General features: G+C 38.1%; 3 protein-coding genes and 1 long non-coding RNA gene across 5 annotated transcripts; 2 read left to right on the forward strand and 2 right to left on the reverse strand.

Moving 5' to 3' along the window:
* Positions 1-6,102: 6,102 nt before the first annotated feature.
* Positions 6,103-6,936, reverse strand: LOC126633333 (uncharacterized). Its single transcript, XM_050303913.1, has one exon. It carries the CDS (start codon positions 6,582-6,584, stop codon positions 6,156-6,158), a length of 429 nt encoding a protein of 142 aa, XP_050159870.1. The 5' UTR covers positions 6,585-6,936; the 3' UTR covers positions 6,103-6,155.
* A 1,134-nt stretch (positions 6,937-8,070) lies between these two features.
* LOC126632835 (uncharacterized) lies at positions 8,071-10,361 on the forward strand. Of its 2 annotated transcripts, XR_007626843.1 has the most exons (7): positions 8,071-8,356; positions 8,443-8,550; positions 8,661-8,791; positions 8,987-9,087; positions 9,172-9,231; positions 9,412-9,574; positions 10,215-10,361. XR_007626843.1 is itself a non-coding variant. In XM_050303330.1 (6 exons), exons 1-6 carry the CDS (start codon positions 8,071-8,073, stop codon positions 9,494-9,496), a joined length of 771 nt encoding a protein of 256 aa, XP_050159287.1. In that variant the 3' UTR covers positions 9,497-9,728. The 2 variants fall into 2 exon arrangements, 1 of the variants encoding a protein (XP_050159287.1); XM_050303330.1 differs by lacking the exon at positions 10,215-10,361 and having other exon boundaries at positions 9,412-9,728.
* LOC126632834 (uncharacterized) lies at positions 10,154-12,253 on the reverse strand. The gene is made up of 2 exons (XM_050303329.1): positions 11,530-12,253; positions 10,154-11,047 (listed from the first exon to the last, which is right to left on the reverse strand). The coding sequence occupies exons 1-2, from the start codon at positions 11,990-11,992 to the stop codon at positions 10,419-10,421; spliced, it is 1,092 nt and encodes a 363-aa protein (XP_050159286.1). The 5' UTR covers positions 11,993-12,253; the 3' UTR covers positions 10,154-10,418.
* LOC126632836 (uncharacterized) lies at positions 10,878-12,933 on the forward strand. The gene is made up of 3 exons (XR_007626844.1): positions 10,878-11,027; positions 11,349-11,886; positions 12,222-12,933. It is a non-coding gene; the product is annotated as an uncharacterized LOC126632836 (long non-coding RNA).
* Positions 12,934-13,286: the final 353 nt, after the last annotated feature.

Raw genomic sequence — 13,286 nt, forward strand, 5'->3', positions numbered from 1 at the left:
TGTACTTGAACGTGCTTCGTCGAATAAGCACTTTAAGTGCTTTAGAAACCCAAAAATATGTTTTCAAAAGTGCTTTGGAAGAAGCACATAATTGCTGTTTCTAGCAGAAAGCACTTCCAGTACTTTTTCAAGATTCACTTGTGTTTTTATGAAGAATTGGTTTAAAAAATATTTTTCACAAAAAATGATTTCAGTCATTTTAAAAGTATTTTCTAAACAAGCCTTATAAACACTATTAAGCTTTTATGTTAAATGTTGTCAAAATCACTTTTAAATACGAAGGTGTTTTTAATTATTCTTAAACGACGTCCAATCGAGCCTTTTGGTGAGGAACTTTCAAGTCTCACGGGATCGATGCTAGAATAGTAAAGAATGAGTCACAATATACTAGATAAAAGAACTTAGATAAGAGGGATTTGATTAGCAAATGACTCCTTCCAACAGTGTTCTAAAAAAATTGTATAGGTGCCCACTTAATGGCTAGGCGATGGCCAGCTGCCGCAATTAAGCCAGAGTTGAGAGAAAAATCGACAAATGGGTTTCTAATTTTAATGTTTAGGTTTTTGGGCAAAGCTAAAATTGGTAAAGGGCTGAAATTTTAATTTTTAGGTTTTTGGGAAAAGCTAGAATGGCACAAACCAAATGATACCCAATCAAATATTTTTAAATTGTAACCAAATGTTCAACATTCCAAAACATAAATTACACGTTACCTTTTTTGCCAAAGATGACATATTTGTTTCCCATAATCTTTTTGTTGCGATGATCCAGCATAGTCAAGTTCATCTTTTATCTTGTAAATAAAGGACTAGATAAGATGACAAAGAGTACATAAGGTATGATGACTGAAGGTCGAAAAAGGCGAGAGAAAGGTTGGAATACGAGAAATTAAGACAATAACAACCAAGATGTTAATAAAACAAGTGTTATAATATATGGAATAATATTTGCATTCTTCTTTGGGGGATAATCGAAATTGTATCTTCACTTTAGAAATTTCATAATCGAAACTGTTCAATCTTTATGAAAACTACCATCACAAAAATCATTTAAATTAGATATCGTTTAGATATCCAAAAATATTAAATAAATCAATTGTTTAACATGAATATGTTACTTGATATCTAAACTGCTGATAAATGTTATATAACATGAGATGTTATTTGCATTTCAAAAGTCATTATGCATTCGTCAAAGTGTTATTTTTCTCTATTATGATGTGGTGGTTGATGTTTAAATTCTTTTTTTAAATCATTAGAAATGAAATTCAATTATTAATTGTCACATCATTTGATTTAATATGATTTAAAAAGATAGTCTATCTATCATTACTCTTGATTTAATAATACATAATCTTTTTTTATAGAACAATACATAATTTTGTAACTGTTAATCATTAAGGTTTAAATTTAAATATTAATGGCCGATAATTGTTGAATAAAGTGAAGAATTACTATTTTTTTTATCACTTGAAAACAAAAGGATACTTGGATAAGAAATTACTTACAAAAAGAAAAGTTACTCGACGGTAAAAAGAAGCACGATGTCAGTAAATGCTATTGCCACCGGGGAGGTGTTCCCAGAAATTTTGGCATGAAAGCTTCGTGCCTTCGAGAGAGAGATCTCGGCATGAGTTCTGGTGGCTGGCTGGCTGAGTCCGATGGCTCCGGAGTACAGATTCTTGTCGGATGCTTTTTTTGTGAAGATCTCGAAAATTCTTGTCGTACAATATACGATAAACGAACACGATTTACAGATTTCTAAAATCCTCATTAAAAAAATCCGAAAAAGAACCTGTTGAGGGGAAAGGGCGCGCGGGACAAGTAATAAACGTGCAGAGGGGAGTCACAATCCACTAATAACGACGAAAACCATTTAACGACAGAAACGTGCACTCCAAAAACAAACAAAATTCAACGCCCACTGTACCAAAAACTGCGCCAAAGACTTTCCACGTTTGTTTATAAAATTAAATTTATTAATGTCTTTATAATTTGATCAATTATTTTGATTTATTAATTATGGGCATGTGGCAGCAGCACCTTGAGATTTATATGACCAGTTAATGTATTTGCGGGAGAGGTGCTCTCATATGGTTTCCATTTTGGAGACATGTGAGACACTTTTTCGTACGAGTTTTCAAGTTAATCTTACGGTAGATAAAACTTTTTAACTTAACTAATTCATGTTACACGAAAACAAAATACTAATTGATAAAAAAAGAAAAAAAAGAAGTGATCAGAAGATTTCGTCGAATCATTTCTATATGCAAAACCTAGTCTCATCATTGAATATCTAAACCTAGCAAATCCAACTGCATAAAATCGTAACAACTTTACAAATCCAATTTCATCCAATCTTTTATCAATAATATTCAAATTCAGTTAGTTACAAAGCACAAAAAAGAGTTGAGACTGTGTGCTTTCGAAAATTGGGATACTCTTCTTCTTGAACGCATAAACTCTTTTTCATATGAAATTTTCTGACGGTGAAAATTTTGAAATAGGTTCCTCTCTCTTTTTCATACGCAAAAAGGAAAAAACAAAAAACTCATGAGGAGAGAAGGGGAGTGAACGATCGAAAGAGAGAAAGAGAGAAAGGGAATGGGGAGGAGATAGACGGTAGAGGAAGAAAACGAAAAGTTTAGAGGAAGAAGACGAAAAGTTTCACATGAGAACTTTTTTATACTTTAAACACTGTGCAGAATTATTATGTTTCGGTATAACATAAATTATTTAAATTGATAGTTTAATTTATCATAAGATTAATATGTAAAAAAGAACCTCAAATGAGCAGGTCTAGTAATTACCATATCTTCTTTGAGCTGAGACACTTATCGACTACTCCTTGTAATAACTAATTTGTTGGTTTCAAGTATTATATTATGAATGTAAAATGAGAAATATACATTACATGATTTTGTATCTATCATTAAATGACACACTAAGATTAATGAATCAAAGTAATTATAATATTCTTAAAAAAAAAATAATAATACTCAGGTTTTAGTGTATTGGATTTCTTATATCGCTTGTATGAAGAAAATAATCAAACGGTAATAAAATACAATGCAAGTCAACAATTAGAATGATTTTAATACAATTTTTTGCTTACAAATGATATTACTACTATAAGCCACACTAATAAAATGAATGAAAGTTAAATCCAATACGCTTTAGGTTGAAGAAAAATCCGTATTCAACAAGGCAATCTACCAGTCATAAATGAATTGAGGTAAATAATGACTATTTTTAGGACAACGAGAGATTTTTCAGTATATCGAACACATAGCATGGTACACCAAATATAATAATACAAGTAGTTAGATATTTGGAAAAAAAATTCAAGGTTGTTTTATTACCACCCCATAATTTGTTAAATGCACCTCACAGTTAATTTTTTTCTCAATAATTCCAATTTTACCCTTCTTTCTGTTAAATCCACCCACCTTCCAAAAAAAAATAATAAAAAAAAAAAATCTCACAATCAACCACCCTATCACAACACCATGGTTGGGGACTCCATTGTGTCCTTCAAATCATCTAAACCTTTGGAGAGGCAATAAGAGCATTGCATGTACCCTATTTTATGCAGGTTTCTAGAAATTGTATTAGGAGTTCATTCCTAGCTAATTGCTTTTGATAATGATCTTGAAACTAAAATCATATCCTATTATCCAGGTTTCACGCTACTGCATTAGGGTTTTGTTCTTATTTTGTACTTTTTCTTTTGGATAATATTCATATCCTTGCTTGTGAGGGTGAGAATTCCCTTTTATAAAATAAGGGCTCCTCACTTATTACATATTTGCCCATTACTTTATTACATAATTACATTTGAGTCCCTCGAGTATTTATACGAGATCTAAATACAGAGGCCCTAAGTATGGTACAAACAGTAGTCCCCTAAATCTTCAGTCAAAAGAGTCTTTTGGCTGGAGACTTGAAATTCAGTCTATGTCTTCTAAAATTGAATACTCGATATGAGACGGTGCTCAATCTGAAATGATGCTCAACTAGAAGTAGTACATGTTGCGAGGCTGCTCGGCTTGTAGCTTATGTTGCCTTGGTTGGCTCGGCTTGCGGCGTTGAAGGTGAGGGAGTCCCTTTTATATAATAAGGGCTCGCTCCTCAATACATAAATGATGGGCTAGAGTTGATGCTCGCGGCGAGACGATTGCTTAGCAGGCGGCGATGCTATCTAATGATGGTGAGGGGGTCCCTTTTATAAAATAAGGGCTCGCTCCTCAATACATAAGTGATGGGTTATGAGTGATGCTCGCGGCGAGTCGGTTGCTCAGCAGGTGGCGATGCTCTCTAATGATGGTGAGGGAGTCCCTTTTATAGAATAAGGGCTCGCTCCTCAATACATAAGTGATGGGTTAGGAGTGATGCTCGCGGAGAGTCGATTGCTCAGCAGGCGGCAATGCTCTCTAATGATGGTGAGGGAGTCATTTTATAGCATAAGGGTTCGCTCTTCAGTACATAAATAATGGGCTAAGTCCTCAAAGTATTTTTCATGAGACCCAATTGAGGCCCAATATATGGTATATAATGTAGTCCCCCAAGACTTCGGTCAATAGAGTATGTTGGTTGGAGACTTCAAATTGAATCCATGTATAGGTCGAAGTAGCGGTTGTTCAGAGGTGGTATTTGTATACCCTGCACTGAAGCTTTGTAGGTGAAGCTTTGCAAGTGAAGCTTTTGAAGCCGGAGCTTTGTAAATGAAGCTTTTGAAGCTAGAGCTCTCGAAGCTGGAGCTTTGTAAATGAAGCTTTCGAAGTTGATTGACATGAGTGATGCTCATAAATGTTTTATGTTGATTGACATGAGTGATGCTCATGAATGTTTTATGTTGATTGTCATGAGTGATGCTCATGGATGTTGACATGAGTGATGCTCATGAATGTTGACATGAGTGATGCTCATGAATGTTGACATGAATGATGGTCATGAATATTTATGCATGATTGACATGAGTGATGCTCATGAATGTTTATGTATGATTGACAGGAGTAATGCTCATGTATAATTTTGGAATACTAGACGTACTTTTGATCACCTGGTTGGTGATAATAACGGCAGACTGCTGAATAATTTTGAAGTACTGGGCGTATTTTTGATCACCTGGTTGGTGATAATAGTGGCAGGCTGCCGAATAATTTTGGAGTACTGGGCGTACTTTTGATCACTTGGTTGGTGATAATAGCGGCAATGTGCTGAATAAATTTGGAGTATTGGACGTACTTTTGATCACCTGATTGGTGATAATAACGGTAGGTTGCCGAATAATTTTTTGTAGTACTGGACGTACTTTTGATCACTTGGTTAGTGATAATAGCGGCAGGCTGCCGAATAATTTTGGAGTACTGGGCGTACTTTTGATCACCTGGTTGGTGATAATAGTGGCAGGATGCCGAATAATTTTTTATAGTACTGGAATTACTTTTGATTACCTGGTTGGTGATAATAGAGGGTCTGACTTTTTTGGGCACCCTCTACATAACATTCCAGCCCATTATTTTAGGCTTGGCCTTTTTTTTTTTAATGATTACCTTCTGATGGGGTTACACAGATGTCTCTGAAATATAAGGAAAATAAATTACATCATTCAAAAATAAATCTGACTCTCTGCTTAATGGGTCACGCCCATAATTCCCTTTTATACATGCCATCACCACCGCAATTATGTCTGATTTTTTTATCTTCTTCCTTTTTTTTTCTTTTGCTTTTTACTTTTGCTTTTGTTTTCCACTGTGCCTTCCTCTATGTCTCTGTCTATGTGCTGCTGTCCATTTGTAAAACGCATCTTTGAAGGTCATCACTCACGAGCTCCACGACCACTTTCTTTGGAGGTCATCAACCCACATGTGCTTGCATGCACCTGATCCATTTAATCACATAGAATTAATGGAAAGCATTGCCGGGCAAAAGCAAAAGCATACCAATATCAGTTTCCCTTTTTATTTTTCTTTTTCTATTCTTTAGTAACATCATGATTTTTTTTTCTTTTTCTTTTTCTTTTTCTACTTTTATTATTCTATTGCTGTTCCTTCTGATGCTGAATCCCACCAGAGAACGACTTTTGGTTGTTTGAAAACGACCACTGCATCCCTGAATTCTTGTCACCGCTGAATTCTTGGTTTCTTTACTGGGTTATTCCTTCAGAGTCGCACCACCATTGATTGAGCTCAGACCCAGAAAATCCCTCTCCATTATTCCAACCTTGGCAGTTGAGACATAAGAGATGGATATGTCGACGGAAACATTCATAGGGAGGTTTGGAATATAAGCTAAGGAACCACCAACTATATCAACAAGGTTTGCAATTGCACCATTTGCCAAAGTTCCATCTCTATCGATAAGGCGGGGATGAACCTTGAAAGAACAGATGACGACATCGGGCTCGACTTGCTCGACTTGGATACTTCTCAGAGCGAAGGCATCGTAGAAGCTCGACTTTCCGATTTGGAGAGCTAGGATGGCAACTCGCGACATGGTCTCTGACTCGTCCGAGTTCAGCTCCAGACGCTTCTTCGCCTTCTCCATCTTGACTTCCCTTTCCCCAAATCTATAACCTTCCATCTCAGTTTTCAATTCGCGAGTAATCGATCCCACAATCGTCCGCCTTGAGATAAAACATCAATCCGGAGGCGAATTCAACAACACGAACCATAGATTCACGAAAATCGAACAGGGGGATAAAACCCTAGATCAAGCTTTGGGTTTTTGATTGGATGAGGGTCGAAACGATTTGGGAAGTTTAGGGCTTAGGTGGCGATGATTCAACCATGGGTCGGTTCAGACAGATTTTGAGGATTTGGGATCGAGAAGGAAGGAAGGTAACTTAATTAGCGAAATCTAGAGAGAGATTTCAGGCGAGGAGCTCACGATGAAAGAGAAAGAGAGAGAGATCCAATACTATGGAGGTGGAGTTGAGGTAGACGCGGGTGCCAGTGATGGAGATCGTGGATTTGAGGTAGAGCTGCACGGCGTTATAGAGCTCGTTGGTGTTGACGCCATCGATCTCCCTGATGTCGAAGTAGTAGTAGGAGGAGAACTAGTGGAAAATCTTGTTGAAGAGCTTGGCGAAGGCGTAGCGGAGCTCCGATGGGAACACTGCTTGGAGGAGGCTTTGGCAGAAGGCCAAAACGCCTAGCAAAGAAACTAAAGAGGTCCAATACTCCTTCATTTTTGGTGCGAAAATACTTGGGATTTTGAGTGGTGGGTTTTGCTCAATTTATGAAGGGATGATGAGATTTTGGGAAATGGGTTTCGCACAATTTAAAGAAAAGTGATAGAATTTTGGAACTTTGGAGTATTTTTCAAATGGGGTTTGCTGGATGTAGAGAAAAGTAATGAACTTTGGAGTTTTTGGGGTTTTAACAGATTTTGCAGATTCACGGTGGAGGTGAAAAAATGAAAGAGAACTGACATAGTTTTTCGTGTCGATTCCCACATACGGCGCCAAATGTTGATACACAAAACCGGAGGGGTCTTGGAACAACGTAAATCCGACCATGAATCTGCAAGAAAGTAAAGAACACAAGATGTATCGTGGTTCACCCCAATGTTTGGCTACGTCCACATTGATATTGTATTTCTCTATTTGTAAGAGGATGAGAGGGTGAGAGTTTCTGAGGGTGAGAGAGCTCTTTCCCATGACCTAAGAATTGACCTCCTAATTGTGAGGGTGAGGAGTCCCTTTTATAGAATAAAGGTTCCTCACTTATTACATATTTGTCCCTTCCTTTATTACATAATTACATTTGAGTTCCCCGAGTATTTATACGAGATCTAAATACAAAGACCCTAAGTATGGTACAAACAATTTTAATTATAGGATGTTTTCATCAAATTATGGAGTCTTTATTAAAAAAACCCAAAAATTTAACCACTTATATTATGACAGCATCGAAATGCTCATAGCCAACGCCCATTAAACTAAAAAAACTCCTCTTGAAGTCCGTTAACAGCACAAATAAAATCGGACCAATAGCACACCGCCACGTCGGATATGCAAAATCGCGTCCCGCGTGACGAGGAAAGCAAAACGTCAAGTCGTGTATCGATGACTCACCCACACAACCACAACACGTCGTCGCAAAAGAAAAGCAGAAACGCAACAACTATGGCAGTTGCTTCGCGCCGCCTTATCTCCAGCTCGGCCTCATCCACTGTAACCGCCATTTCATCCTTCCCTCCAAAATCAAAAACCCTAATTTCAAATCCGCACGCTTCCCCCAATCTTCAGCTGCCAAAACGCAGTCGTAGAGACGTCGCTTTGCTCTCCCTCATCGCTCTCATCCCTTCACTCTTCCGACCCGGCCTGGCATCCGGACTTTCCTTCGGCATTTGTGAGCTAGCTCGCACCATTTTGATTTAGTCCTCTAATTTATAGTTGTTTGCCTTGGAAACCCTAATTTTTTGGGTATTTGCGCAGCAGGACCAAAGGATTGGCTCCGCGAGCAGAAGAAGAAGGCCTCCAGGTTCCTCTTGGCCCCGATTGATGCCTCCCGTGAGAGCCTCGTCGCGGCTCATCAATTACTCAGTCTCTCTCTCTCTCTCTCTCTCTAGATATATATATATATATATATGTATGTATATGTATGTGTGTGTGTTGGTGCAATTTCATTTGGATTAATGTGATTTATTTTACAGCGGCTACAGATTCGGATTATACGAACAAGGAGATGGAGGAGGTTCAGAGATTGTTTAGATCTGCTGCGAGGGATTGTGTTATAGAGGATAGGAACTCGTTTGTTGCATTTCAAGCCAATACGGGTGTTGAGGTTCGGCAATTCGCTCATTTCTCTTTGTTTTTATTTAATCAGGTTAATTAAGCCGCTATTAATCTTAATTAATGCATAGGAATGTGTAGAACCCTATTGCAATTTGGTTGGCATTGGGAGAATTTGTTGTAGGATGATGGAGATGTTGAGCTTTTGGTAATTTACCTCATATTACTAAGCTCATTTACTTCACAGGTTTGCACATTCCGTTTGGTTGTAAAGAATGCGTCGTCATTGCTTGGTGATAAGGATCCTGTAAAATTGGAAGCCGAGTCTTTGCTAAATGATCTTATAAGGTACATTTAGGTCTGACATAATTTCATGGTAGAGAAATATATTTCTCTATACAATCGTTGTAATATTTACTTGTTATATTGCAGATCATTCACTTCTCTTAATGGTCTGGTAAATGAGACCGATGTTCAATTTGCCGCTGAAAGGTAAACATGGACAAGAGAGAATTTTCTTGAAAGCTTTAGAAATTTGTTTACTCTCAGTTTTGTCGCACCCTTGATCCTGAGAAGGAATTTTTTTTAGTACCCTGTTTCGCATAATAGGGTACCAAGTTGTACGTTAGTAACAATTCATTTTTCCATCTGACGTTTTTCTATTGGCTGCAGAAAGAAGGTTGCAGATTCTCTCATGGATACCATATCATCCCTAGACAAATTTGAGCAGGGAATCAAGGACTGCCTTGAAGCTTAACCAATCTGTAGTTTTTTCCTTGCAGAAAAAGCTATCTAGTGGATATCATGCTTGAAATTCTGTAGATGCATGTATATTGTGGGTTTGAAACCTCTCCTTTTTTCTTGTCTATCTTGTGTCTTGATTTCTGTCCCCTGTCATGCTCTTTAACCTTATTTTGTCCATTTTTCTCCTCTAAGTTGTATGTTTATAAATAGCAAAGTTATTGAAGTCAATGCTAGTTTTTTCTTAATGTCTTCATATTGCCTTCTTAATTTCTCATTGTGGCAATATCATTGCGTTCTTTGTTAATGGAAAGGCATCCAGGTAGCTCTGTTCTTGGTTTTGGAACGATAAGGATCTGAAATATATTCACACACACGCACATATATTTATATTTAAAAATGTATAGTTTAGTCACATTTCAGGTCAATCCTAGTCATTTAATGAACTCTAGTGGTCAAATCATTCCAGATATTAACTAGGTGGATGACTTGAAGTGAAGCAAAATGCACACTTCTAAATGCAGAGAATGCGGTTCACGACTCTATAAGCTATACTGTTTGATTTTTTTTTCTTTTTTCCTTAATTTGCATACCCGTTGACAGTGGGTGTTGTTGATAATTTGCTCAACATGATTGAAAAACTGCATATGTAAGTACTGGCTTGCTTGGAAAATTTCAGACATCTCAAATTTGTTTGAGTTTCTCATTTCAATGGAATATATTTTTCTTCACAGATCTACAAATATCAATGCCTACTCCTATGCTGCCATAAATTTTGAGTTTGACACTTGTGGTATCAGATATAATGACCTGTTGGTCCATGTGGAGTCGTCTAATAGTTTGATTCAGATGGCTACACCAAGCAGTAGCGAAGTTGTGTACTGACCTTGACAGCTGTGCAGCTAATTGAAGATATTTAGTAAAAATTTGCTGGCTATCTAGGGAATAGTTTGATTCGGTGAGCCAGAAGCCTCAACCAAATACAAGCGACAACATGGTGTTCCATCATCTGGGTGGGTATATAATGACCTAGGCAAACTGCGAAGCTTGTTGAACAGATTTAATGGATCGTGCATGAGTCCAAAATGAGCATCTGGATCACCAATTTGTGAAAGTTTAACATGAGAAAAGCCAAGAGATGGCAGGAGATGATCAGGCCAATCGCTGTAGAAATGGAAGGTGGAATTGGAAAGTGTGGTTGACGGTTTGTTCATAAAATCCGCCAGAAGCACCGTGTGAGTAAGCGAGCACTTGTCTGCTATGGTTTCAAGTACTTGCGTGGCCTCAGAGTGGGTTAAGTAGTAGAGGATGCCTTCCAGAACCCACACCGTGTTCTTCTCCGGCACAAACCCGGATGTTTGAAGTTTTTCGAGCCAATTATTGCTTCTGATATCGGCCGCCACTCTAGTTATGGATTTTGCTGTCATCATTAGACACTGGTGATCGTTTGTAGAGTCCATTGCTGCTTTCAGGAGAGTGGCTTTTATTTGCAGGACATCAGGAAAATCAACTTCGAACACATTGCTTTCCTTCAAGCAACTCAGTCGGTAAGCTCTTGCATCCATTCCTACAAAAGAAGTGCAATTTTCATCATAAGCTAAATATTTACTTTCCGTACATGTGAAAGTCGAGAGATTTCAGTTTCTATATATATTCTATCTACAATTTTATATAAACTACAATTAGTATACTTGGTTGGGACCTGGTCTAAAAGTTTGCCCTGGTTTCTAAAGTTAGCACATGCATATACATGACCAATAATTCCTGATCTGTAGTTTACATTGGTGCATAATCAGATGCTGCATGTTGGGGATCAATTTTCCTAAAAAGCGTTTGTTTTTTTACGGGAGTTGTGTTTCACTCTACAGGAATTCATCCAGTAGACTGGTAAAGCAATGTAAATGAACAAGTCATCTAGTCTTGAAAGCTACGTATTACACAAATATGTCCCAACATCATACATCACCGGCACGAAGTTCACCTTGATATACACTGCATTGGTTCAAAAAGTGCTGGTAACCAAAATATTGTGATAGGGTAGTTACCAACCTGCCCCAAGAAAAACTACTTGTGCTTCTCCATCATTGAACGAATGAAGTGCTGCTTCAAGCTTTGAATCAAACCAGAGTGTTCGAACTGCGAGAATGACACCAGATATTTCTCGCGCCTTGTTGACGCAGTCTTTCTTTATCTTCTCATGGAAACTTTTAAGGTACGACTCTCCTGCAAGTATGTCTGCCAGGGGGTCATGAATGACATGATTCCACAAGGCTCTCCCAGCTGCCGTCTGGCAACCCGACCGCTGAAGAGGATCCCATTCGTTCTCAATGGTTGCATGAACCTGTTGAACGGTGTCTGTGGACAACAAGTCCGGAAGCTTGAACTCCGGCCACATAGGGAACTCAGGTGAGCCATTGTCTTGACTCGACATGGTCTTTATATTGCACTGAAACACCTTTAAAGTGGACGGAAGTTTGGAAACTAATAGAAAGGAATGAAGAACATATGACATATGCTATATGCAAGCAGAAGATAGAGGTGGGATTCAAAACGTTAGGCTGCAGCAGGTGATAGAGGGATAAGAAAAGAGAGCCACACAACACAAACCCATAAGGGTTGGAGAAAATGGCTTATAAGTCGCGTCCCGCCTTTTTTTTATTGGCCTTTATAGAAAAAAGGAAGGTTGCAAATGCAGTCCACGGCTACCACAATTTTATGAGCCTTCTGTTTTTGGTCTACAGGCATTGTGTTATTATTTGGTATCAGTGGCTCCCAGGAAGTGATATCCGACAGGGGCACCCTGGCTCCTAATGAGGGAAGTCCAATGCAGTCCAGTGGTTTTATAACAAGTACTCATTTGTTTGGTTTTCGTTGGGCACACGACAAAGGCGTCATTTCGTGGTACGTGTTTGCTTGCGTTGCACAAGGGGGAAGGCAATTGGCGTTAGGCCCCGAATTGAGTGGCTATCAGTTTTCACCCTCTATCCCCCACGGGAAGACTGACTTGTATCCGTGATGCCACCACGGGGTCTTGGGACAATGCGGATAACTTTTGGATGTGACATTGTATTATTGGTTGGAAACGTCGTGCTAGCATCCTAGGGGTGGAGGAAAGTCCCTCCTCTCAAGGTGATACTTAACCCCAAGTCAATGAAGCACTGTTGCACGTTTTATCTGCCGTGGTAGTTTCTTATGTTGGTTGGAGCATGAGAACAGTGACGGGACCAGACATACACAACTGGCATCGTCAGCCCATATTTGACAAGGATTCAGCTTAACCACATGCGATCATAAACCAATATTTTCCTAGGTAAAAAGTTATGCCCGTTTCTTAAGATGAATTGACTTTTCTGTAGGAATTTTGAGACAAATTTTTTTTATTTTTTTTTATTTTGTAATTTGGTTGATTGTTTGGCTTATTAATTGAACTGCTCCGGAAACCGTCTTTATGTACTGGTTTGGTACTGAGGTGCTTTTATAAAAAGTTGGCATAAAAAAAAGCTGAGCTCAAAAATGTGTTTGGTAAACACTTAAAAACAGTTTATTTTCACAGTTTTGGGTGAAAAAAGCTAAAAACATGAAGCACAAAAAATAAGCTTATTCTCACAGTACAACAGAAACATTTTTTTTAAAGCACAACAATACCAAACCAGCCCTATGTCTCAATTTACCCTCTGAAAGTGGACTTTAACCTTAAAGTCTTGATTGTTTCAGGGGGTAAATGAAGACTTAAAGACAGTTTGAGGGGGAAATTCAATTATAAAGCCTTTGATTGTTTTGATTATTTTTGTGTGTACAATATGATG

Source organism: Malus sylvestris, chromosome 8, assembly GCF_916048215.2.
Source record: "Malus sylvestris chromosome 8, drMalSylv7.2, whole genome shotgun sequence".
Lineage (NCBI taxonomy): Eukaryota > Viridiplantae > Streptophyta > Magnoliopsida > Rosales > Rosaceae > Malus > Malus sylvestris.

Excerpts from the sequence above, each read along its gene's own strand:
- LOC126633333 (XM_050303913.1), bottom strand. The coding sequence starts at position 6,584 with ATGGAAGGTTATAGATTTGGGGAAAGGGAAGTCAAGATGGAGAAGGCG.
- LOC126632835 (XM_050303330.1), top strand. The coding sequence starts at position 8,071 with ATGACTCACCCACACAACCACAACACGTCGTCGCAAAAGAAAAGCAGA. Across the intron at positions 8,357-8,442 it reads CGGACTTTCCTTCGGCATTT|CAGGACCAAAGGATTGGCTC; the intron begins GTGAGCTAGCTC and ends GTATTTGCGCAG. Across the intron at positions 9,088-9,171 it reads TTGCTAAATGATCTTATAAG|ATCATTCACTTCTCTTAATG; the intron begins GTACATTTAGGT and ends GTTATATTGCAG.
- LOC126632834 (XM_050303329.1), bottom strand. The coding sequence starts at position 11,992 with ATGTCATATGTTCTTCATTCCTTTCTATTAGTTTCCAAACTTCCGTCC. Across the intron at positions 11,048-11,529 it reads AGTAGTTTTTCTTGGGGCAG|GAATGGATGCAAGAGCTTAC; the intron begins GTTGGTAACTAC and ends CTTCTTTTGTAG.